A 23362-nucleotide genomic window follows, 5' to 3' on the forward strand; every position below is an offset into this window, starting at 1 on the left:
AGGGAGCAAGGAGGGGGACTGCCCCAGCTGATCTATAAACACAAAAGAGAAGACAGTTCCATCATATTGAAGAGGAGGAAACCTAGATTCGCAAGTGCGTCTGCAACAAAGTTCTGTCAAGTTTTAAAATTGATAATTGTTACCAACAGAAGGAAAGAGATTATTTAGATCGATAGAAATACAAAATCGAAAAAGGGAAGAAAATGACGCATCCCAGCTCATTGATTAGAAAATATCAAGGGTTTCTTCTCAATTTTAACCATTATAAGATTCTACATCAAATTCTCATCATTAAAACTATAGTACAGGGTTACATCCGAAGCATGTATAGACCATTTAGGATGATAAAGGCCTCTTAGGGATTTCTGAAGCACAGTACGGGGAGGAATGGTATACATGGAAGTCTAAAATGAGAGGTATACTAATTGACAAGAACAATTTTCAGAAGCTGGAAAAGAAGGGACAGTGTAACCCAAAACCATCAGCAAAGAAATCATGATACATGTGTCAAATCCTCTCAGGATAGTAGACACCACCTCAGACATGATTCTCCTGTACAGGCCTTTTATTATCCCTTTCAGTGTGGCCAACTCTGCCTACCCTGTTATGATTTTCAGTATGGTCAAAGTGATTATGGCGATAATCATGTCTCTGTTTCTTTTCTGCAACAATTTCTAGGGGGCTTCCTTCCTTTCTCTTGCGACTGCTTGATTTGGGTGACGGAAATTCATGTCCAGCTTCGAAGGCTGATACCTCACCTTCTTCAATAGCACTAAAACGTGGTCCACCATCTCCAACACCCTCCCGATGTTTTCCCTGATGAAGGCTCTCATGTTCTTGTCTATGTGAGGACTTGGACCAGCTTTGCCTTCTGTCCCGTTTGTTTTTCTCACTCCCACCAGCCAGTTCAATACCATCTTCCAGCTCCCTCTCAATCAGATCATCCTCATCCAGCAAATCTGTTTTCCTGGTCATATCAGCAGTGGCTTTCCTTCGTTTCTCCAATGCTGCCCTTACTTTGTCCTTGTCGATTTTCTTAATAGCTTCTTGAGGTGATCGACCAAGGGCACTTTGTGTATTGTCCAGATTTCGGCCAAAATGTTTGTCCCCTCCTTCCCTTATTTCACCCTTCCTGTCATTACTCTCTCTTTCTTGGCCTTCTTCACTACGTCCCTCGGACACAAACCTTGATACATTTTGAGCTTCCTCGACTTTGGGGTGGTGATTGTCTTCGACTTCCATATTTTGATCCAAAGAACCTGTCATTCCAGCACTTCTGTAGTCATTATTTTGACTCTGGGAAGTTCTAGCAGGGTAATCATTCTCAACATATGACTGCTCAGATGCAGGCCTAGATGCCGGCCTTGAGGTTCCAGATCTTGTACCTCCAGCCTGCAAATGACTGTTACTTGTTGCCTCATGTGAGACCGGAATTTTAACTGATGAGCCATGATCCAGGTCTTGGTGCTCCATCCTGGATTTAGTCTTCGTAGCAGTTGCTACAGTTCCTTCAACATCGTCGGAAGATGGAAATCTATTTTGTTCATATAGCTCCAACATTTGATTGCTAACCTCTGCAGAAAACGTAGTCAACTGAAACCACTAGCAAATACATTTAAAAAAAAATCTTAAGTAATAAAGACATGATCACAGGACTCTATGGTGGGAGGACGGATGGAGGGAGAGCGACAGAGGGAGTGAGGGATATTAAAACTCTTTGTCCTGGTTGGTAGGTTGAACATTTCAGGTCTTTCTCAGAACCATATGACACTAAAGAAAAAATTTATAGGGTCGAAAGTAGAGACTGTAGAATGATGAAGAAATTCATCAGATGAGAATGAGGATGGGAAAGGACATTATTGATTGCTCCATAGTATTACATATTGTAATAAATCAAGGAGACCCACCCTCCAATTGGCGTGGGGTGACATCAAACTCTTGCCACCAGACCTTCTCGCCATCTGATGGAAGCTTTACTTTGAGGAACTTGGCGGCAAGAAAAATGGCACCAGCTGCAATGTGGTGGGGCTTAAATTGCAAGCAAAGAGAAGTCCGAAGTCTGCATGCCACATTCCAAGTTCAAGAAGAAATGAAGACAGGCCAAGAACAAGCAACAGACATAAACTAAGAGAAATCATACCCGTCATTAACAAAATTCCATGCAACTTGGGCGAGGGCATTTTGAGCTACTTTGAATTTCTTTATTGCCTCCACCAGGGGTTTATACGGATGGTGTACATTGAAATCAAAAGCAAGAGTTCCTAAAACAACCCTCTCGCCAGTTAAAATCAATTCCTTCTGCTGTTCATATACCTCCTGCGTGATTGTTGCATATATGTGAATAGACTAAACAAAAAATACCAACAGAAAATACTTCACATCAGACTCAAACTATAATTAAACAGTATGTTCAGTTATACATATCTGAGAATATTTGAACAGTAAATTTGATGAGAGAGAGAGAGAGAGAGAGGGGAATGAATGCTTTGATTTTCAGTCAAGCAGACTTAGTAGTTGGCTAGAGGGCACACATATAGGTAACATAATGCAACATGGGTATGCACACTGTAAATGCTCAACCTAAAGAAGGTAACTAAACATGAAAAAGTTGTATAAGCAGAAGGGATACAATAAGCAGTTGAGAACTTGGGGTGAATAATAGAGAAGAAAAACAATAGTGCATAGATCAGAATCACACCAAAAAAATTAGGACGAACCAAGTAGAGGGATGCATTTACAAGCACAATTATGATAAGTTGATAACTACCTTTTGCTTGATTCTCTGAGCTGCTGCAGGATCCTTCTTATGAATAATTTCATAGGAGACAAGGATAACATCTTTCAGAGGCCGGGGAGTTTCTTCAACCTTACCGGCGAGAAACATACACACTGTTGCAATGGTCTGACATAAATGTTTAATAAAATTTAGTCAATAAGGTAACTCATTCCAGATCACTTAAATTACACAGATATTTATGGTTATTAGAAAGAGAGTGGATTTTCAAATCTGAATATGGTAATCCCACTCCCAATGTGGCTTCATGCCCGGCTATAATCATCAGTCCTATATCAGTTTTCCTATTATCTATTTGTTCATTAATCACATCAGGGCTCTAAATGGATATCAGACTTGCGGAAGAAAAATGTAAACTGTAAAATCTTCTCACTAAGTAGCTTCCCTTCCCAAGCATCAAAATAATTGTCCTTTACAAGGTAGAGAGAGAATAAATAGATGCCATAGAAGCAGCCAAAATAATGTATTACCTTTCACCTCAGCTAGAAAGTCTAAAGCTAACTCAGATACATATCAACCAGAAGAAGAAAGCATAATGGATTGAAGCCATTCCATGTTGATAATACTCACCCTTCTATCATTCTTTGCATGCGATTGGCAAACGTAGAACCGATGACAGAAAATTATGGCTGTTGCAATTGTTACCTGGGGTCTGCAATAGCAAAACAAAATGTTCAGGATCACCAACATGCTGAATCATTGATCTCAATTTTTTTGGTACGACATGAGTCACCACATAATAAAGTGCGAGTCAAAACACAAGATACTAGACTCAATCCACTAGAATGAACTCCAAAGTTCAAACTCAACATTTAACTATCAGTTATCTTTATGAAGTACCACAGCTATGACAACTTTACATATCTTCAGTCCAGATGACAGCCATTTCAATCTTAGACATGTTTTTATATATAAATGTATCTGAATATAATCATCCCCAAAGAAAAAGAAAAGATATACATATATAATCAAACAAACTACCTTTTTTGAAGCTAAAGGGTAAACAGATAAGAAATTTATATATAAGGCTTAAAACTCACACTTTAAGTCTCATCCCCAAATCTTGCAGAAAAGTACAGTATGACTTTCGTAGATACGCCTCTTTCTTTAAGTCTATGCCATCTACTTTAGATGGAGAATTTTCTTCAATTTCCTTCCTGGAGAAGTACCAAGAGCCTCCTTCCTCTTTATCCTCAGTCTGTCTATAGCAACTACTTTCACTCACAGCGAAGTTAGAAGAATCGCCAGACAAAAAGGAAGCCATCTGTATCTCTCCTTACAAATTAAAAAAACCTCTGACATAGACAGTTCATTTGGCGCAAAAATGTAGAGACTAAATACCCAATTCCAGCAATATCCTGCCCAAAAATTACCAGGACCAGTCAGAAACAATGGGCCGTAAGAGCATCACAAAAGGCATAAATGATATGCAAAGAAAGAATACAATAAAACTAGTGTATAATGAATGACAACAGATCACATAACTGTACATTCAGCATCCAGTAAGTGATCTTTTATATAAGAAAGAGAATTTACAAATAAGTTCACGAGACATCCACTGAGAAAAGCTCCAAGATACAATAACAAAAACAACAAAAAAAAAGAATCACCAAGCACAAAAACAATAGAATTCACCTAATTAATTTAGGTTTCTCAACTCTATCCTTTTGAGTAATTACTTCCAACTTTTAGTGGGGAAAACCAAAACTCTATCCTTTGGTTTCTCATCTTGCATCACACAGCTGCTGAATGTAACTACTACAAAGATCAAAAAAGCCTACGATACTTTATCCGAAAGCTAGTACACATGTCTATCACACCGTTTCATATTATAAGAGCTAGCTTTCCAGGATAGCACTAACTCAATCATCAAAGTTCAGCAGTATGCAAAGTGCTCCAAGTAACAAACTTTACAACTCCAAATTAAAATGCAAAAGCATATAACAAGAAAAAAAAAAAAAAAAAAGCTACTGAAAAAAAGCCCAATACTTTTAATTTTTTTTTTTTCTGGGAAAATTACAGGAACCGATCGGTTTTCTATCGAAACCGCAAAGACCCAATTTTGAACTTTGAATTTGAGCAAGAAGGGAGAAATTCGATAAACCCAGCTCAAATTTGAGCTCGATGGGTCGACACACAGAACTGAAAATGGAAAGAAGGAGAATCAGAAAAGGAAGTTGAAGAAGTGATTGTTACCTGGATATGGGATTGAAGAAGAGCAGAGCCGAGTAAACCCAAATCGGAAGGAGGTTAGGGTTTAATAGTGTGGAGGGAGGTAAGAGGAAAAAAAAAAGAAAGAAAGATCGGTGTTTTGAGGACGAGGACCAGCATTAGCTTTTGCATTTGCCTTTTTAATATCTATGTTTTCGCTTTTTAATTTTATTTGGTTTTACTTCTTACCAAATATGCAAGTGTGTTTGGATTTTCTTTTTTGTCGGCTTTTTCCAACCATGACTTGACTTTCTTAAATGGCAAAACCAGAAGACAATTAACAAATGTAAAACTCCATATCTTTTTATTATTAAATTAAATGAGAGGGTAAAGTTACAAAAAAGTGAAAAACAATACAAGTAGAAAATTGAGAATTTTACTTATACGAGTTAAGAAGACAAAAAAGGAGCTACAACTTCTCCGGTACATCGTGAGGTTCTAACCACCAGTCTAATTGTTACTACCATATCTTGACGGCTCATTACCCGTGCTTCGTCATCTTTTAAGAGAAGATGTTTTGTTAGCCAATACAGAAAAAATGTATCAAAATGATCATGAAATATTAAAAAACTTTACAACTCAAAAAACAGATAGGGGTAATATAGTCAAATCACAAAATAAACATAAAATGAAAAGAAAAAAAGTTAAAAGTGAGAAACAAATAAATACCTGGAAAAAAAAACTACCAATTTTCATGAAAAACTACCCACTTCGTAATAATAATAATCAATTTTCAAACCCTAAACCCATCTAGTAAAGAACAAATGACACTGTTACAATGCCAAACTAGCCACTCAATTAACTTGAGCATTGGACGGTTATAGGGCCATACACACTGACCCCTCTATTTTGTAGGTGATGAAGAGCACCGAACGAATTCACCATCCCGAAAAACCAACCGAAATATGACTCGTATTCCAATCAAGTTATGGATTGAAACTCGCAGAAGAAACAATTGTGCTCAAGCCATCTCCACCTCATGAAGTAAATCGCAAAATAAATCTTCATTTACTTCGACATTAACAAATAACATTTGTGCTCAAGCCATTTCCACCTCATGAAGTCAATCTTCATATACTTCGATGTTAACAAATGTCTCCCTAGAGCTCCATTAAGAATTTTTAGGGTAGTTGGTGGCCGAGCTTCCAGATTCGACTCGATAGTGGTGCAATAGAGTAGTGTTTTAGCATTGTTGATTTCAGGTTTTCTCTTCCCATCTTTGGGGACCCTTCGGTTTGGCAGTGCTAGTGGAGTTCATATATGGTTTTGAGAAAGGAAAAATCTCACATTAGAAAATGATAAGGTAAAATATAACAAATTGCACCGAGAACTTTTCATTTTTTCAGATTAGACCTGATGCCTAAGCAGAGGCGGTTATGTTGTGGACAATATCGAAGCAATGTCAGTTAATAGCAGTTCCCGATGGACTGATTCCTCATTCCTTTTCAGTTTTAGTTATGCTCAACCGCTTCCACCTCAGGTAAGTTTCTTATCGGAGTTGTGCCGGCTCAGAAATTTTGGCTGATACTTCTTAAACATATCCAAGTTATTTCATTTCAAGTGGAATGCTCAAAAGTGCAAAATGTTTATTTATTTATTATTATTTTTTTTTTAAATAAAGGGCTGGTGCGGCTGCCTTCAAACCTTTATTAATGAAACCGTTGAATACAAGGGGGGGGGGGGGGGGGGACATTGAACCTAAACCCCTGATTACAATACTCTACTAAACAATTGTATTCAAAAACACACCAACTAGCAAATAACGCGCTCCAGACGAATGTTTATATCAAGTCATAGGCATTTAAAAAGATATCTTAGTAAAATTAAAGAGTGGTTACGCTCATACGGTCATAGCCTCATACCTCCTTGATGCACTGCTAACTAAGGAGAAATTGACAATGAAAAACATGTACATACCTTGTTTGTATTGCAATTATTTTCTCATACAAACCAACAGATCGAGTATTGATTATTGCAGTCCACTTAGACACAACGGAAAGGAGGAGAAGCCAAACAAATAGCAGATGACCACCATAGTAAGACTTGATATCATAATGACTAACCACCATAATACGATTATACAACTGGCTGGTACCATGTGTATAACTTCCTAGTAAGAATGTGAACGAGAATGTTAAAAAGAAATTGTGATTGCAATGGATTATCTATCCCTCTTAAGTTGATTATCATATTGTCAACCAAGTCTCTAACCATGGACAATGGAATAGATATACATGATGATACCCTACAAAAATTGCAATCATTTTATATATAATTGATGATTCTCAAATATTGGAAGTTTCTTCACAATTTAACCATCAATCAAGATACAGCATCCAAAACATGAGAAGGAGCCTTCGGGTCCCTTTGGAAACATCAATAATATATTATTCCGATACCAGGAATAATAAAGGATCAGATGAGCATACCGAGGATAGTCTGCAAAGAAATCAGTGTACAATTGTGCATGAAGGGTACTCGCAAGATTAACTCAAGACTATCCAGCTACCTCAAACATGATTCTCCTGTGCTTGCCTTTTCTGATCCCTTTCTGAGTGTCCAACCCTCCTGCCATGATCTTCTCCATTATGGTGGGAGGTTCCAGGCTCATAATCACGACACTGCTTCTTCTCTACAGCATCGAGGTTCGGGCTTTCTGCCTTGCGTTTGGGTGATTGGTATCCCTGGCCACCATCATCATGTGCAGATACCTCACCTTCTTCCACAGTATTTATATCAGTTCCACCATACCCAACACTGTCTTGATGTTTTCCGTCATGTATGTTCTCATGTTCTGGTCCATTTGAGGGCTTAGACCGGCTTTGACTCCCAGCAGCAAGTTCAATACCATCTTCCAGTTCCCTCTCAATGAGATCATCTTCATCCATCAAATCTTTCTTTCGAGCCATATCACCCTGAGACTTCCTACGTTTCTCCAGCGCTGCCTTCACCTTGTTTCTGTCAATCTTTTTTATAACATCCTGAGGTGACTGGCCAAGTGCACCTGTTCTATTCTCCACACTTCGATCAAATTGTTTGTCCTGCAATTCCCCTGCTTCTCTTGTTTCACATGTCCCATTATTATCTTGACCTTCACCACATCCATCTGACGCAAATTTTGATGCATTTTGAGATTGTCCTCCTTTTTCCTGGTGGGATGACATTGGTCCGGGGTGCTGATTATCTTTGCATTCAACATCCACATTTTGGTCAGAAGCATTTTTCGTTTCTGTACTTCTGTAGTCATTATTTCGACTTTGGGTGGTTCTAGGAGGTCCATCACCATTGTCAACATCTGAATGCTCAGAAGCTGGTCTAGATGATGAAGATTTCAAGGTTCCAGGTCTTGTAGCATGTTCTTCATTGCTAGCTGTACCTTTTGGCGGGGCCCGATGACTAGCACCACTAGCTGTACTTCCTTCCACTTCGTTGGAAGCTGGAGCTCTATTTTGTTCATAAAGTTCCAACATTTGATTGCTAACTTCTGCAGAAAACAATTGTGTAAGATTAAAGCTGACAAGACCATATATTCACAAAACTATTTAACAATGAGTTACAGATGATCCAATTACTATTAATTCTTCACAGCAACACTAATGTAATTGGCCAAACCATTTTCATTTTATTCCTAACTCGTTCTAAACTTTGAACTTTTAAGTTTTCCTTAGACCTGCTATACTTATTTGAGTAAGAAAAGGAATTAGAAAGGCAGAAAAAATAATGGAGGAAAATCTGGACTGATGGAGAACAAAGGGTGGGAAATGGACACTGTTGATTGCTCTGTAGCATCACCTACTGAATTAAAATGAGGACACCCACCCTCCAACTGGCGTGGGGTGACGTCAAACTCTTGCCACCAGACCTTCTCGCCATCTGACGGGAGCTTTACTTTGAGGAATTTGGCAGCGAGGAAAATGGCACCAGCTGCAATGTGGTGGGGTTTAAATTGCAAGCAAAGAGATGTCCGAAGTCTGCATGCCACATTCCAAGTTCAAGAAGTAAACGAAGAAAGGCCAAAGACAAGCAGAATATACATACGGCGATCAAGCATACCCATCATTGACAAAATTCCATGCAACTTGAGCAAGGGCATTTTGAGCTACTTTAAATTTCTTTATCGCCTCAACAAGGGGTTTATAAGGATGCAGTAAATTAAGATCAAAACCAAGAGTTGCAAGAACAACCCTCTCTCCACTAAGAATTAGTTCTTTCTGCTGTTCATATACCTCCTGCAGTATTTCAGATTGTATTATAACACAATGATCAAATTAAAAACAGAGAAGAAATATTATAGGCCACGTAATTAGCCTTGAGATCTTGAGGTAAAATAGACAGCAAACGATTATCATGAGTTCATGATTTCCAAAATTATTAGGATGATCTTAATGAGTTAATGAGTAGTGCATAACACAAATATGAATACAATGACTAATGAGGTACAGGAATGTATTGTGTACACGCACTGTTGTGAAAACTACCTTTTGCTTGATCTTCTGAACTGCTGCAGGATCCTTCTTATGTATAATTTCATAAGAAACGATGATAACATCTTTCAGTGGCCGTGGAGTTTCTTCAACCTTGCCAGCAAGAAACATACAAACTGTTGCAATTGTCTGCAGTAACATTTTCAGAGTTTAGTCAGTCACCACTGAGCATGATCATGATCTCAGTTCTTTATAATTTGTTCATTAGTACTTTTTCTTTTCTCCTATTTATCTTTTCCAGATTGAAAATAGAATTATAAAAATGTGTAAGAGTCAACAACAGCCAACACCGCAAGTTAGCTATTACCCCAGGCTGAAAGTCTAAACTAACTCAGACATAAAATAAATAGAAAAAGCCAACCATAGGGGTTGGAGGGCATTCATATTATCAGTGCTCACCCTTCTATCATTTCTTGCATGTGATTGTCGAAGAAAAAATCGGTGACAGAAAATTATGGCTGTTGCAATTGTTACCTGGGGTCTGCATAACAAAACATTCAAGACTATGATCATGCTGAAACAATGAGTCAAACCAAAGTAAGAAAAGTATATGCAAACCTAATATGGAAAGAAAGATTTACAATGTCAATAGCAATCTGTAACAAGCCTACTAGGATAGTATTAATCAAGATTCAAATCAAACTTAAATCTGTCTTAGAAATCAAGTCGGACAGAGAAAACTAAAAGCATTCTAGATAAAAAATCAAGCCAAAGAAGCAGAACTTGTACTAAAGAATCACTACAAGCCAAACAGATTTACAGGACCAAATCAACAAAACGGATAAAAAAAACAGCAAAACAAAAGGCTTAAACACAAAGCAGCTCTAAATAACATTTACCTAACTTTCAGGTGCATTGACTTGTATACCGTTGCTTTTATGTACGTATGACTTGTATACCGTTGCTTTTATGTACAATACCAAACAGTTTACCATTCATCTTTTTACTATAGCTATTGAAAAAAACACAAAATAAACAAGTACAGCACTAATGGAACCCTAGTATTCCAAAAACTTCTCAGCAAACTGGAGGGCACCAAAAAATTCAAATCCAGATATGACTAGAAGCAATAACTCAGAAAAGGTGAGCAGCAAAATCCAAAACATGAACCAATATGAAGGGGAAACTTCTTTCAAACTTTTGACGTAAACAAGCAAAGTGTTAAACTTCCCACTTATATTTTGCAAGGTATTAAATAGAGACAAATACCTGAAATAAAGAAGGATGAAGATTTTGTCTTGACTTGCTTTTTTTAAAGAATCAAGAGTAATCATGCCAAAAAATAAGCCAAGATTACAAAAGAAACTGTTGAATTCTATAAAATAAAAAGAACCTGTTGAATTCTATAGAATACACACTTGCCCACAACCTCATTGTCTATTAAGATCTTACTAAACAATCATAAATAAAACGTAGTCACTTTTCTGCACTTTACATGCAAACATATAGTTGACAAGTTTAGGTTCAACTTGATAATGGCAGAAGCCAGCAGTAGTGTGTATAGTTTCTTGTAAATATATAGCCATAAAAAACCATACACTTCCTATATGCCAAAATCCTAAAATATATTAAGCCACCTGCTTTGTATACCCAAAGGGCATTTGTGAGGAATAGAAAGCTTCAAAACATTATATCTTCCTTAAAACAATCTTCAAAGCATCAAGATTCTATCTTATCTTTTTTATAAGAAATGGAATATTCTGAAATGAAGTGTAAGAATTCAAAACTACTTTAATATAAAAATACTTCTCAGATGATGCTATATATATCAGCAAATGCAGCATGTCTACAGGTTTTGGTTTCGGGAATACAACAACATACTGTGATACAAATGATATGACAATCTACGAAAAAGTTAGGCAGAGCCACAAAAGTTAAGATAAAATACAACTACAAAGGTAAATGACAACCTAAACAACAAAGAATCGGTTCAAGATAAATGGCAAACGAAATAAATTTGGAGGTAAGTCTCAGAAACTCACACTTTAAGTCTCATGCCCAAATCTTGTAGAAAAGTACAGTATGACTTGCGTAGATATGTCTCCTTCTTCAAGTCAATGCCATCTAGTCTAGATGGAGAATTTTCTTCAATTTCCTTTCTGTAAAAGTACCAACAGGATCCTTCCTCCAGCCTCTCCTGAGCGTTAGAGGACCCACCATCATACATACCAGTGATTCCACTATGAGAGGACTCAGCAGGCAAAAAACCAGCCATATGTATATCTCTGCTCACAAATTTACAACAAACTGGATGTACAAAATTTATAAAGTTGAATGTTGTAGATTGGAACAGTCCCGTAGCTTCCTGTTCATAAATTAAGAGGTTGGTGAGGACGAGTTGGCCATAGAATATATAAATCATGAAATTAAGTGGCGTTGGCGTTGTGCACTAACCAAAAATATAAACAAAACACAGAAACCAAGCATGCAATCATTAACGTAACTGTTAAATTTAGCACCCCAGCTAGCCAAACACAATGCCCTTTTTTTTTCACCTCACGTCCATGAAATAAAATTCTGTTTCTTTCTTCCAACTACTAACTTTTTCTTCCATTTGATATGCAATTTGTATCTGCATCCTCATATAAGACTGAACTTTCTATGTCAACAGTACTCTTGCATCACGATACAAATGAGTTCAAGTGGGTGTTTTCCTAGTCATGTCTCAAGTTTATTCAGATATATTGGAAGCAATTCAGAATTTCATATACTAAGCCATGAGGCCAAACGACTTCTCAACAGAAAACCATAATCCTTCGCAGATAAAGTTGATGAGGTCGATATCACAAACACTTATATAAATTAAAATAAATAAACGATTCATAAGCTGCAAACGTTTAGTTCTTCAAGTCCTTAACAAGTCTCTCAATAACTACCCTATATGCTACAGTGGATAACAATGTAGGACACGTCAATCAACTATCTTTTACAAGTTCCCCTTCTCATGAATTTAATCTACAAAAGGCCACTAATTCATTCACCATTCAACAATACTTCTATAGCAGAAAACAGTACCCAATTGTTCATCTTTCGATACTCCACCAAATTCATGCTCCTTTATTTTAGCGCTTTTGCAATCAAATGATGACTCGGATTATGTATGAAGTTTCAAGATCTATACGACTACATTTGCTAGCTCAATCAATTGCAGAATCACAAAGAATTTCGACAAATATATAATAAAATACACAAAAAAATTAATCATTGAAAACCCTACCCGCACCCCCTTTTCTTCTAAAACCTATTCTCATGAAATTGAATAAATATAAACACGGCATTATCCTAAAGCTCCAATCTTCCCAGTCCAAAAAGCTACAGAAAACCCTAATAAACAAAACCCGTCTCTCTGGTTCGCATTTGCGATATCAAAATGCGGTAAATTTGGCATAATGCGCGCTTAAAAGGGTTGGTAAAATTGAATGAGACGGGTAGAATTGAATGGAAAAGTAAATGCGCGAAACCAAAGTAAGAAGAAGATAGTGTTGTTACCTGGAATTGACGAATAGGAGAGGGCAGCTAGGGCAAAACAAGTACCCAAATCTTCCCAATTTTGGATTTTAGGGTTTATGCTGTGGAGACTCTGAGGAGAGCGAGAGAGAGAGAGAAAAGAATCGCGGTTTGGGTTAGAGGCCCGGTTGAGGGAAAATTAGAGAGAGCCTACTATTCCTTTTCTTTTGTCTTTTGTGTGTTGGATGACACGTGTGTGATTTTGGGTGGATGGGGTTTTCAAAGTTCAAATTCTCCATTTGGTGGAAAAACAAAAGGGTGCGGGTATTGCCTATCATTTACTTTGTTCACCCTACTTGCTCATTACTATTTCAATTATAATATTTACTTATCTAACTCATTTTTCTTTCTAGAAATATCCTTATATGACATATCCAATTAAAAAAGAATTTTTTTTTATAACGAAAATCTCTCATTTAATTTATATCAATAACAAAACTAAAATATATTAAAGTTTTCTACTAAAATCATAATCTGATTTACTTACATTTTTTTTTCAGTATCAATGTTCATCTATTTCATTCCATATCAAAATATTAGTAAGTTAACAACTATGACAATGAAGAAAAAATTGATTTTTTTCGTGTTTTAATTTTTTTACTTTCAGTGTGCATAAAGAATATTGCAAAGATTTTGACGAAGTTAACACTAATGGTTTTGTAAAATCACATTATCAAAACTAAAAATGAGAGCTCTCGCTCTCTCACCTCTGCGGCGGCTAACCCTATGGTTTGGCCGTCTGATTTCCTTGGTCTGCGACGATGGCGTCCACGGTCCATTGGTGGCGAGTCATTTGGCTTCGCGAACCTCTCTTCTTCAACCATCCGGTTGCTGCACCCTAATCTCAGCGTCTTGGCGTTGGGATTCACCCCCGACAGGTTTTGCCCGTGTCACTGCTACTCTCTATTTCAATAATGATAAGGGACGTCAGCATCGTGGTTTGGTGGATCCAAATCAGACATGGGATCTCGGTCCTTTCATGGGAAGAGGTCCTGAGTTTGGGTCTGCTTCGAGGGTGGTGATTTGGTATCCTGGTGCTGATGGGTTATTTCGGCGGTGGATGGTGACCCTATGGGTGGATCCTCTCCAGCAGCGAATCCGGTTGCTGCGGTCGAGTTTGGAGTCGGAGGGTAGGAGCGCTTGGGTCAACAGATTGCTATAGGATTCCCATCCCAATGTCGGCCTAGCCTTGTCGAAGATGCAGCGGTGCGATTCGGTGGGGTGGCGTGGCCGATCTGGAAGGTTGGTCGGACGTCAAGATGAGGCCAGGGTGCCCAAGTGCTGGGGTTCCCAGATCCGATAAAACTGGGCCTGGGCCTTTGTCAAGTTTGACCCGTCAGATTTGAGTTTGGATTCGGGTCGGATTTGGATCCGAATTTGGGACCCGAGTCGTATTCAAATCCGGATCATGGATCCGAGACAGCTGCTCATATTGATCTGGTATTTGTTCTAGTTCTTGGGAGTTCGTTTGCTAATTTTCGAGTTTCTGACACCCTCGGTTACTTTTGAACTCCCGGTGAGCGAATCACCTCTCCTAGGTGATCATATCACCGGTTACAGCTACGGTTACGGTTACGGTTACTATTATATTTACACTGCTCTCGTGACATATGCAGTGCAGCGATGTCGTCTGACATTAAGTCACATGGTTACCTTTCATTTTAGATGCGTCTGTGCATCTTGTTATCCTTTATTGTTTTCCTCCTTTATAGATGCGTTTGTGCATCTTGTTATGCTTTATTGTTTTTTCTTTCGATGCTTTTGCATCGCTCCATGTACTTCTCAGTTTCATCTAATATAGTTTGTCGTCTTTCCCTTAAAAAAAAACACTAATGGTTTTGTAAATTGAATAACGAATTAACTATGAGGAGAGAACAAAAGGACAAAAATAATAAGTAATAAATTCAAATTTGGATGGAGAAGAAGAAGATTAATGTTATCCAATGAGAAATTAAGTCGTCTTTGTATTTAAATTTTATCTACAAATTTAGATTTTTAGAAAATTAGTGTACTTATTAGTCATTTTGCACTTGGGTAATATAATATAGTATTTCAATAATTCAAATATTTGTAGGGTGAACTAAGAAAATAATAGGGTGGCAATAGCCGCACCCAAAACAAAAACACGACTTTTTAATTTGCTTTGTAATTTTAATTTGCCTTGTTACTTTTTATATTTTTCTATAAAAAAAAATTACTAATTGAACAACCACACCAATCACAAACAATTTCTAAGGTCAATCACAAGTAAAACTGGAGATGGACCAGATTTTGATCTGTATCCGCTTTAGATTTATGGTTATTGAACAGGCTATGATTGAACATTTGATCCATTAATCCGTTTATTTAACTGAACAAACACGGATTTAGGTTGATCTGATCCGTTTTTATAATAATTAAATATTATTTTTGTATTAATAAATTTTGGATTAAATACTATTTATTCCTTAAACTTTTAATTAAAAAACACTTCAGTCTCTTTCCTTCTAATTTCACATGTTTAATCATTATAGTCTCAATTTTGGACCAATAGGTCCGTTCCGTTACTCTCCGTTCCGTTAATCCTTGAACTTTATTGTTCTGATGCTCTAACATTGCGTTTGGTTACACCGATGGTGATGTTTGTAAGTCTTGATTTTCGTGATTTTGTGTTGTTCTTGCAAGTGGTTTGAAGGTCTGGCACAATGAGCTCGGAAAGCAGCTGCAATCGGAGTGTTCTTTCTCCGTTGGCAACAAACGCACAAGGCCTAACACAAGAGTATACACTTGAGAATGCTCTGGCAGATTTGATTGTAAGTTTTTTAACACACACACACACATATTTATATAGTACACTTGTGTATTTCTTTATTTGGTTACAATTTGTGTGTCTAGTTTCACTTTGATTAAATTGGACCAATAGATTATGTGGCAATCCCTTCCACGCTTAAATAGACCAAAATCCGAACCCAAGTTGAATGATGAGAATCCCTATGGAAAATCGAAGTGGTTTGCTATAACCGATTCACATAGCCCTGAGATAATACTTTGTTCCGTTCATGAACCACGAGACAACTTTTCAAGTAAAGGGATGTTTTGGTTTCATATCCTCGTTTCATCTCCAGATTTTACTACCGATTTCATAGCTCCTGCTATCATCAACCGACTCCCATATCTTGTACATGGAGTTGTGGGGGTAGATCCAAAGTTGGTCTTATTCAAGATATGGATGCCCTTTTACTTCATATATATATCCCTCAACCATAATTGAGCTTGATCAACAAGTTGTGGGCAAAATCAACAAGACTGGGGACACTTACAAGATTCAATTCAGAAATGAGTTCTTGTATGTGGAGGCTTCATCAAGCTCACACTTTGTCAAATATGATGATGTAAAGAGAGTTTTAGCCTTAATTACTCAAGTTACTGACTCGAGCAAGACTCAAAAGGTTAATCCCTGCACTGAACAGCTCAGGTTTAGCGATTTGCAGATCGTAAAGATACCAAATTTGTGCCAGGATATTTCACTCAGCAGTTTTACTGTCAAGTTCGAGGGTTATGGAATAGATAGGCCTTTGATGAGCATGCAAAAGACCTTGGTCTTGGGGCTTTTGATCCTGCTGGACCATAATCTCTCTAGACCCACAAAGCTCAAGTTCATCAGGGATGTAGTTTTGAATCAGATTGAGATGCCTCAGACATTATTTTGCTGTCTAGATACTAAGCTTGATGATAATGCAGCTTCTAGGCTTGCTTCTAAACTCCCTTTTGATCAGTTTGTTTGTGCTTCTTCGGTTGGCCTTTGTGGAGGCGTTTTGATTTGTTGGAATGGAAATAAACTGAATGTAAATACTATTTTTAAACATGCTTGCTACTGAAAAAAAAAAAATTTGAAACGCTATGAAAAATCTCATTTAGTCAGCAAAAATATGGAATTAGCAATTGTTTGAGTCGACACAAATTTTTATAAATCAGTAAATAATGTCTCAATTTTTCATATAAAATTCATATTTTAAAAATCTATAACTCTAACTAGTATTAATACTTTAGAGTTCAAAATCGATGGTGGTTGCTTAATATTTATGTTGTTCTACTGCGTTTTGTGGCTGCTATGAAATACACTTGTTCAAAAAACAAAACTAAAGTGTTCAAAAATCGATAAACTAATGAATTATGCGACTAATATGATGTTGGTAAATATATAGTCTAATTGCTATATTAATAGATAAATCAAGAAATCGTTTTTGCACATAATATACCAAATAGAATGCATAAATCTAAACAATGCAAAACGAATGAAAGTTAGAAAAACCTTAAACAATATGATCGAGTCTAGAACTTGATTCTATGTCCTTAAAACTAAATTGCCTCCTCATCGTTGCTTAAAGGGTTTTAATGGCAAACGTCTTCCAGGATACAACGACCTTCTTCTTATAGTAGTAGCACTCCAAACCTCAAGAACAACGAACTTAGATTGTGTATGAACTCTCTCTTAAAAAGACTCAATTGGTTTTCAAGGCACTAGGAACGGCTCATATGTATATAAAAGAAGAGGAGGAAAGATGAATTCAAAAAGTTATTTTCAGAATATGGTGTAGTAAGTGTTTTATAGATGTAAGGTAACTTTTTGAGGAGAGATGACTTTTTATCAAAAGTTATCTTTTGTGATCAGCCATGACTTCTCATTCCATAGTAATTTACATTTATTCAACTTCACGCCTTTTCACTAAATTATTCATCCACCAATTATGGAAAATAAAATATTTCTTATTAAATTTTCCAACAATCCTCCACATGGATGAAATAATTAGTTAGAAAGGAAAATTTCAAAAGACGACGCACACGGACATATGAGAGAGTTCGGTTGAACTGATATCGCATCGGGATAGGTAGCTTTTGGCTTTGAACCTTCCTTAGTGAAATACTATCGGATTTACTAGCTAATCAGTGAACGTGATGTCTTGAACTATTCAGTCATTTTTTTTTTTTTTTGAAAGGGGTTTGGAACCCAGCCTAGCTGGGAGGCTCAGCCCCACGCCCGGTTCCATTTATTATATTAATATTTAGATTTAGCATCGGGGGGGACATAAAACCTGAACCCCGAGCTACATAAGAACAATGACACATATCCTCGTAGAGAACATCCTGAATAATAGCAGGAGTCTCCTCTAACCAAACCTCATCAATTATACCACAACTAGCAAGGTGCGCTAAACGATTCGCGACACCATTTGCTTCTCTATAGATGTGCCGAATATTAACAGATTGAAAAGCGGTCATATATGCCTTACAATCTTCTAAAACCCGACCCACCTCAGAAAGATCCTCTCCACCTCTTTGCAGGGCAGCAATCAAAAGGATAGAATCGCTCTCAATGTCAATGTCAGTCCAACCTTGGTGAATACCAAGAAATAGACCCGCTCTACACGCTTCAACTTCCATATTCAACGCGGAGTGAGCATGTACAAAGGGCCTAGCTAAAGCCGCGATTCCCACACCTTCAGCAGTTCGAACCACCACCCCAATTCCCCCACTGCCGTCAACACCACGGAAAGCTCCGTCAATGTTTATTTTAAGCCTTCCCCGTGGTGGACACTCCCACTTCGTTACGCTGCGTTTCATCTTCACAGTAGGTTTATACCGAACCTGTTGAAACTCCACCAAATAATTAACAGCCCATTGCGCAGCAAACATAGGATTGAATTGGCCTCCTTGCCAAATTATTTTGTTCCTTTCATTCCACAGACTCCAAAGAGCCATGAAAAACATGCAGAGTTGCTCCCCATGCAATACGTCAATCATGCCATATATCCATGCATGCAAATTAATGGCTGCATGATCCTTCGGCCTTAATTTCAAAGGCCCCTCCACCCAAAAAGTCTCCACGCTATCACAGTTCTTGAAAACATGGACACTAGTTTCAAAGTTATTAGAGCAGAAGACACACCTGTTATCTGGTAAGTGAACCCTCCGATCCGCAAGTGCAGTGCGTGTAGGCAAGATTCCCCGCAGCAGCTTCCAGAGAAACACCTTTGTTTTAGCTGGCACATGTGCACTCCAGATAGCATTCCAATACTTACTCAACGGACCTCCAATGACTGCGCTAGATGTAGTGGCAGTTACCGGTGCCTTCTTCGACTCTCTCCAGACAAAATACCCACTCCGTACATTATAAATGCCTTTCTTATCATAATGCCACACTAATCGATCCTCCACCAGTCTAGTACTAAGAGGGATACTTGCTATAAGCTCCACCTCACCCGGAATGAACAATTCATTAAGTAGGTCAACCAACCACACTTTGTCCTCCTGATCAATCAAATCTGCTACACACAACTCCTCGAGCCCTTCCATGGGTGGAGAATATGGTCTGAATGTCCGCGGTCTCGGCACCCACCTATCATGCCACACAGAGATACGTTGCCCAGTACCCACCTGAAACCAAGACAATAATATCCACACAATACTTTTTCATACACATCTAGTTCTACGGTTATGCCCTTCTGGTCATGGACAACACCCGATATTTATGAGTGCTTTAGAGAATTCAGCCTTCAAATTCTCAAAGAAACGATCTCATTTCACACTCATATAGGTGGCTTCCTATGAAGAGTATCCTTCTATACCCCACTTGAAAAATCAAGCTATAAGAACCATTAAAAGCAAAGCTTACCCTCACTCAATATGCATTGTTTCATCATCGTAGGACAAGGGAAGGAGATTTATCTCCACAATGCTACTCCAAAGTCATGCACCATTTAGTTGTCCATTTGAACCTAGATCTTGGGATCTCCAATCAACTCGGTTGGGTATCCATAGTGGTGACTTTATATTTTAGGCTTGCACCCCATTCCTCTCAATGATAAACTTTTTTTTTTTGATCAAGCTCAATGATAAACTTACTCTCTAGTCAAACTTCGATTCAAATAATTGGGCCCACTTGTTTGACTATAATTGCAAATCAAATTCAATATATCAACTAATTTCATTGGAGAGTATTTATTACCAAGTCAAGTCTTCGATTCATCAATTGGTCGAGACTCACCACTTGTATCGACTAAAATTCATTTAGCCATACACCCCCACATTAAGGTATACGCATAAAATCTTTTCATACCTTACAAGGTACGTGTCTCATTTCTCCTTTGTTCTTCTCTACAGAAAGATCAATGTATTCCTTATCTTCAAGTATACATTTACTTGTACAGAAAGTTGGGTGACGAACCCCACAATTCTTTCATTATTATTGCTGTTAACTTTTTTTATTATTATTATTGCTCTTCAAAAAAAACTTATATATATATATATATATATATATATATATATATATATATATATATATAAGTAAGAATCTGAATTTACATGTCAGCACCATGATCGATCAACATGGTGGTAACAAAATTCCCATTGAGCAATTGATAATGCCAAGTTCACTACCTTGGAAGTATTGCCGCTGACTTTAGAAATTTAAAGGATACTGAAAACTAAAAGGCATCTGCTATTAACAAAAACAAATGACATTTATTCACATAATTTAACAAACGTACAAACTTGGATTGAACATCAATTGCCCAGAAGGTATCATCACATCAATCGTGAAAAAACCTGTCACCAACTTTGATCGGCTTCTCGTTCGCTATGCGGCTCGACATTGCTTCATGACATACATGGTCATCTAATTAATTACTTCCTACCTTGGGAAGTACTATTAATCATTTCCATGCCATGATATTCTTAAACAATACATCTACTATTGGCAAATGGCAATACTTCAAATATGAAGTACACATGCCGTTTTAAAACTTCAAATCACTTGTAAAGTTGCAAGTGCAAGGCATATGCATATATGTATGTATCTAGTGCATTTTCAATAACTAGGCATGAATTAATGCCAAATCACATCGATGAATCACATACATATAGCAATATATATTGCTATCTCTTTGATAGAAATCAACCCAGTCAATGACCAGTTGCGCATGTAAATACATGTACCGGTTCCCAACAGTTATGACTACTAGCAACGTGCCTGCATTTCTCGCGGGTGATATTGTAATGTTAATGGAAATTACTTCGACTAAAAAGAATAGTGGTGGACTGGTGGTATGGGTATTTTTTTTCAATTTACTCTTTTATTTGTTTATATTTTATTAACTTAATTTGATAATGTTATTGAAGGGTATTATAGGCACTTTAAAATTTGGTGAAGTCTTTGACATCAAAAGAGAGCCTCCAATTATAGTAGTAGAGATGTCAATTAAGCCATATATGTGTCATTATTTTATTTTAGGGTTATTATCACAAATGGTACCTGAACTATACCTCAATTTTATTGATGGTACCTGAACTTCAATTTTGATCACAACCAGTACCCGAACTTTTCGATTTCATTTTAAATGGTACCTAGAGCCACCTCCGGTCACTATTCCGACTAAAAACAGCAAGGGAGGCGATCATAGTGATGATTTTTGATGATTTCAAGGGTTGCGATCATATATAGTGATGATTTTTTGGTAATAGACTTTCCTTGAACTTGTTTTTTTGTTTTTTGTTTTTTTAGATTTGGGTTTTTTGGCCGGAATAGTGACCGAAGGTGGCCTTAGGTACCATTTAAAATGAAATCGAAAAGTTCGGGTACTGGTTGTGATCAAAATTGAAGTTCAGGTACCATCGATAAAATAGAGGAAAAGTTCAGGTACCATTTGTGATAATAACCCTTTATTTTATTTTAATAGAGATTGATTTCAATAGTAATCAAGCCATAAAACAGGCCAGAGTACGTCTAACAGAACTTACATAAGAAAATCCGGAAAAAACCAGATAACCTATCTAAGCCAAGCTAAAACTCATTAAAGTCTAAGGGACGCTTGCATGAAGCAAGCCTACCTAAGCAAGAACAACCTCGCTTTCTAAGGAAAAATCATTTATCTAGTCTAATCTGCCGGCACTCAATTGTGGTACAAGTAACAACTAGAAACATATTAGAAAAGCTCATAGAGATTACCCCTACCTAAAAAAGACTTGCATCCAAAATCTAATAGCAAAAGAAACTAGAGTATAGCAGCCCACAACCTCGGCAACAGGTTGGTCTTCTTGCTTTTCTTTGAAATCTGCGGACTCGAGTTGAGCCCAAGCCCAAAGCCCAAACCCAAGCTATAGAACCAAAAGCCCAACTCCCTTGCCTAGCCATCACCGCCACAGTCGTCGGCAGCTCCGGTGGTCGGCCCTTCCACCACGCCATCAATCGTCAATCAGCAAACCACCTAGACAAGTACTCCTCCGACGTTCAACCGAACAACTGATCCAGGCTAATCCGGCCTCCCACCGCTACCTGGCCCAACCCGAGTTCCCGGTCCTCGTTACCTGAGCAATCGCCTGCTGCGACCCAACCACTGCCACAGACCACCTTCAATAAAACACAGAACCCTCTGCCAACCTCGACAGAGCTATGAAGCCGCCGTCGATCACCAAGAACAAGACCTGACACCTAGACGACCCAGAACTCCACCACTGTGATCACCCACGCCTCCGTCACTAATTGCAGCGCTCACCGCCTTCGCAACGTCGCCATACCGTCACCTCGCCACCCTCGTTCTTATCAGTTTTCAAAATAACATGCAATTCGATCGGAAAAATTAAATATATTGGTCATTAAACGGTAAAATGCAAATTCAAACATACCTCTTCACATATAAGCCAACTATTACCATCTGCAGGTATATTTATAATTGATTACTCATATTCAAGTGCGCAACAGGCATATCATATACAATTAGAATCAAATATTAATTGTATCCTCAAGATATCAAAATAGAATGTTGACATAGACAGTAATGCATGTCCAGGTATGTACAGATATTGAAACATGGATATAGCAAATGACCAAACGCAAATTTGGTCTTAAGATTGTTGGTAAATATATAGTCTAATTGCTATATTAATAAATAAATTAAGAAATTATTTTTGCACATAATATACCAAATAGAATGCATAAATCCAAACAATGCAAAACGATTGTAAGTTATAAAAACCTTAAACAATATGGTCGAGTCTAGAACTTGGTTCTATGTCCATAAGATGAAATTGCCTCCTCATTGGTGCTTAAAGGGTTTTAATGGCAAACATCTCATAGAATACAACGACATTCTTCTTGTGGTAGTAGCACTCTAAACCTCAAGAACAACGAACTTAGATTGTGTATGAACTCTCTCTTGAAAAGACTCAATTGGTTTTGAAAGCACTAGCAATGACTCATATGTATATAAAAGAAGAGGAGGAAAAATGAATTCAAAAAGTTATTTTCAGAATATGGTGTAATAAGTGTTTTATAGATGTAAGGTAACTTTTTGAGGAGAGATGACTTTTCATCAAAAATTATCTTCTGTAA

The 23362-nt window shown here is 37.5% G+C and overlaps 2 protein-coding genes across 4 annotated transcripts; both read right to left on the bottom strand.

The window, feature by feature from the left end:
• Positions 1–179: 179 nt before the first annotated feature.
• Positions 180–5127, bottom strand: LOC133728586 (cyclin-T1-3-like). 2 transcript variants are annotated; one of them, XM_062156002.1, is made up of 7 exons: positions 4991–5127; positions 3835–4152; positions 3365–3446; positions 2768–2902; positions 2141–2316; positions 1908–2059; positions 180–1574 (listed from the first exon to the last, which is right to left on the bottom strand). In XM_062156002.1, exons 2-7 carry the CDS (start codon positions 4056–4058, stop codon positions 538–540), a joined length of 1806 nt encoding a protein of 601 aa, XP_062011986.1. In that variant the 5' UTR covers positions 4059–4152; positions 4991–5127; the 3' UTR covers positions 180–537. The 2 variants fall into 2 exon arrangements, with proteins under 2 accessions (XP_062011986.1, XP_062011985.1); XM_062156001.1 differs by having other exon boundaries at positions 2141–2346.
• A 2119-nt stretch (positions 5128–7246) lies between these two features.
• Positions 7247–13120, bottom strand: LOC133728587 (cyclin-T1-3-like). 2 transcript variants are annotated; one of them, XM_062156004.1, is made up of 7 exons: positions 12979–13120; positions 11472–11794; positions 9889–9970; positions 9484–9618; positions 9059–9234; positions 8825–8976; positions 7247–8489 (listed from the first exon to the last, which is right to left on the bottom strand). In XM_062156004.1, the coding sequence occupies exons 2-7, from the start codon at positions 11702–11704 to the stop codon at positions 7516–7518; spliced, it is 1752 nt and encodes a 583-aa protein (XP_062011988.1). In that variant the 5' UTR covers positions 11705–11794; positions 12979–13120; the 3' UTR covers positions 7247–7515. The 2 variants fall into 2 exon arrangements, with proteins under 2 accessions (XP_062011988.1, XP_062011987.1); XM_062156003.1 differs by having other exon boundaries at positions 8798–8976.
• Positions 13121–23362: the final 10242 nt, after the last annotated feature.

Source organism: Rosa rugosa, chromosome 2, assembly GCF_958449725.1.
Source record: "Rosa rugosa chromosome 2, drRosRugo1.1, whole genome shotgun sequence".
NCBI classification, from domain to species: domain Eukaryota; kingdom Viridiplantae; phylum Streptophyta; class Magnoliopsida; order Rosales; family Rosaceae; genus Rosa; species Rosa rugosa.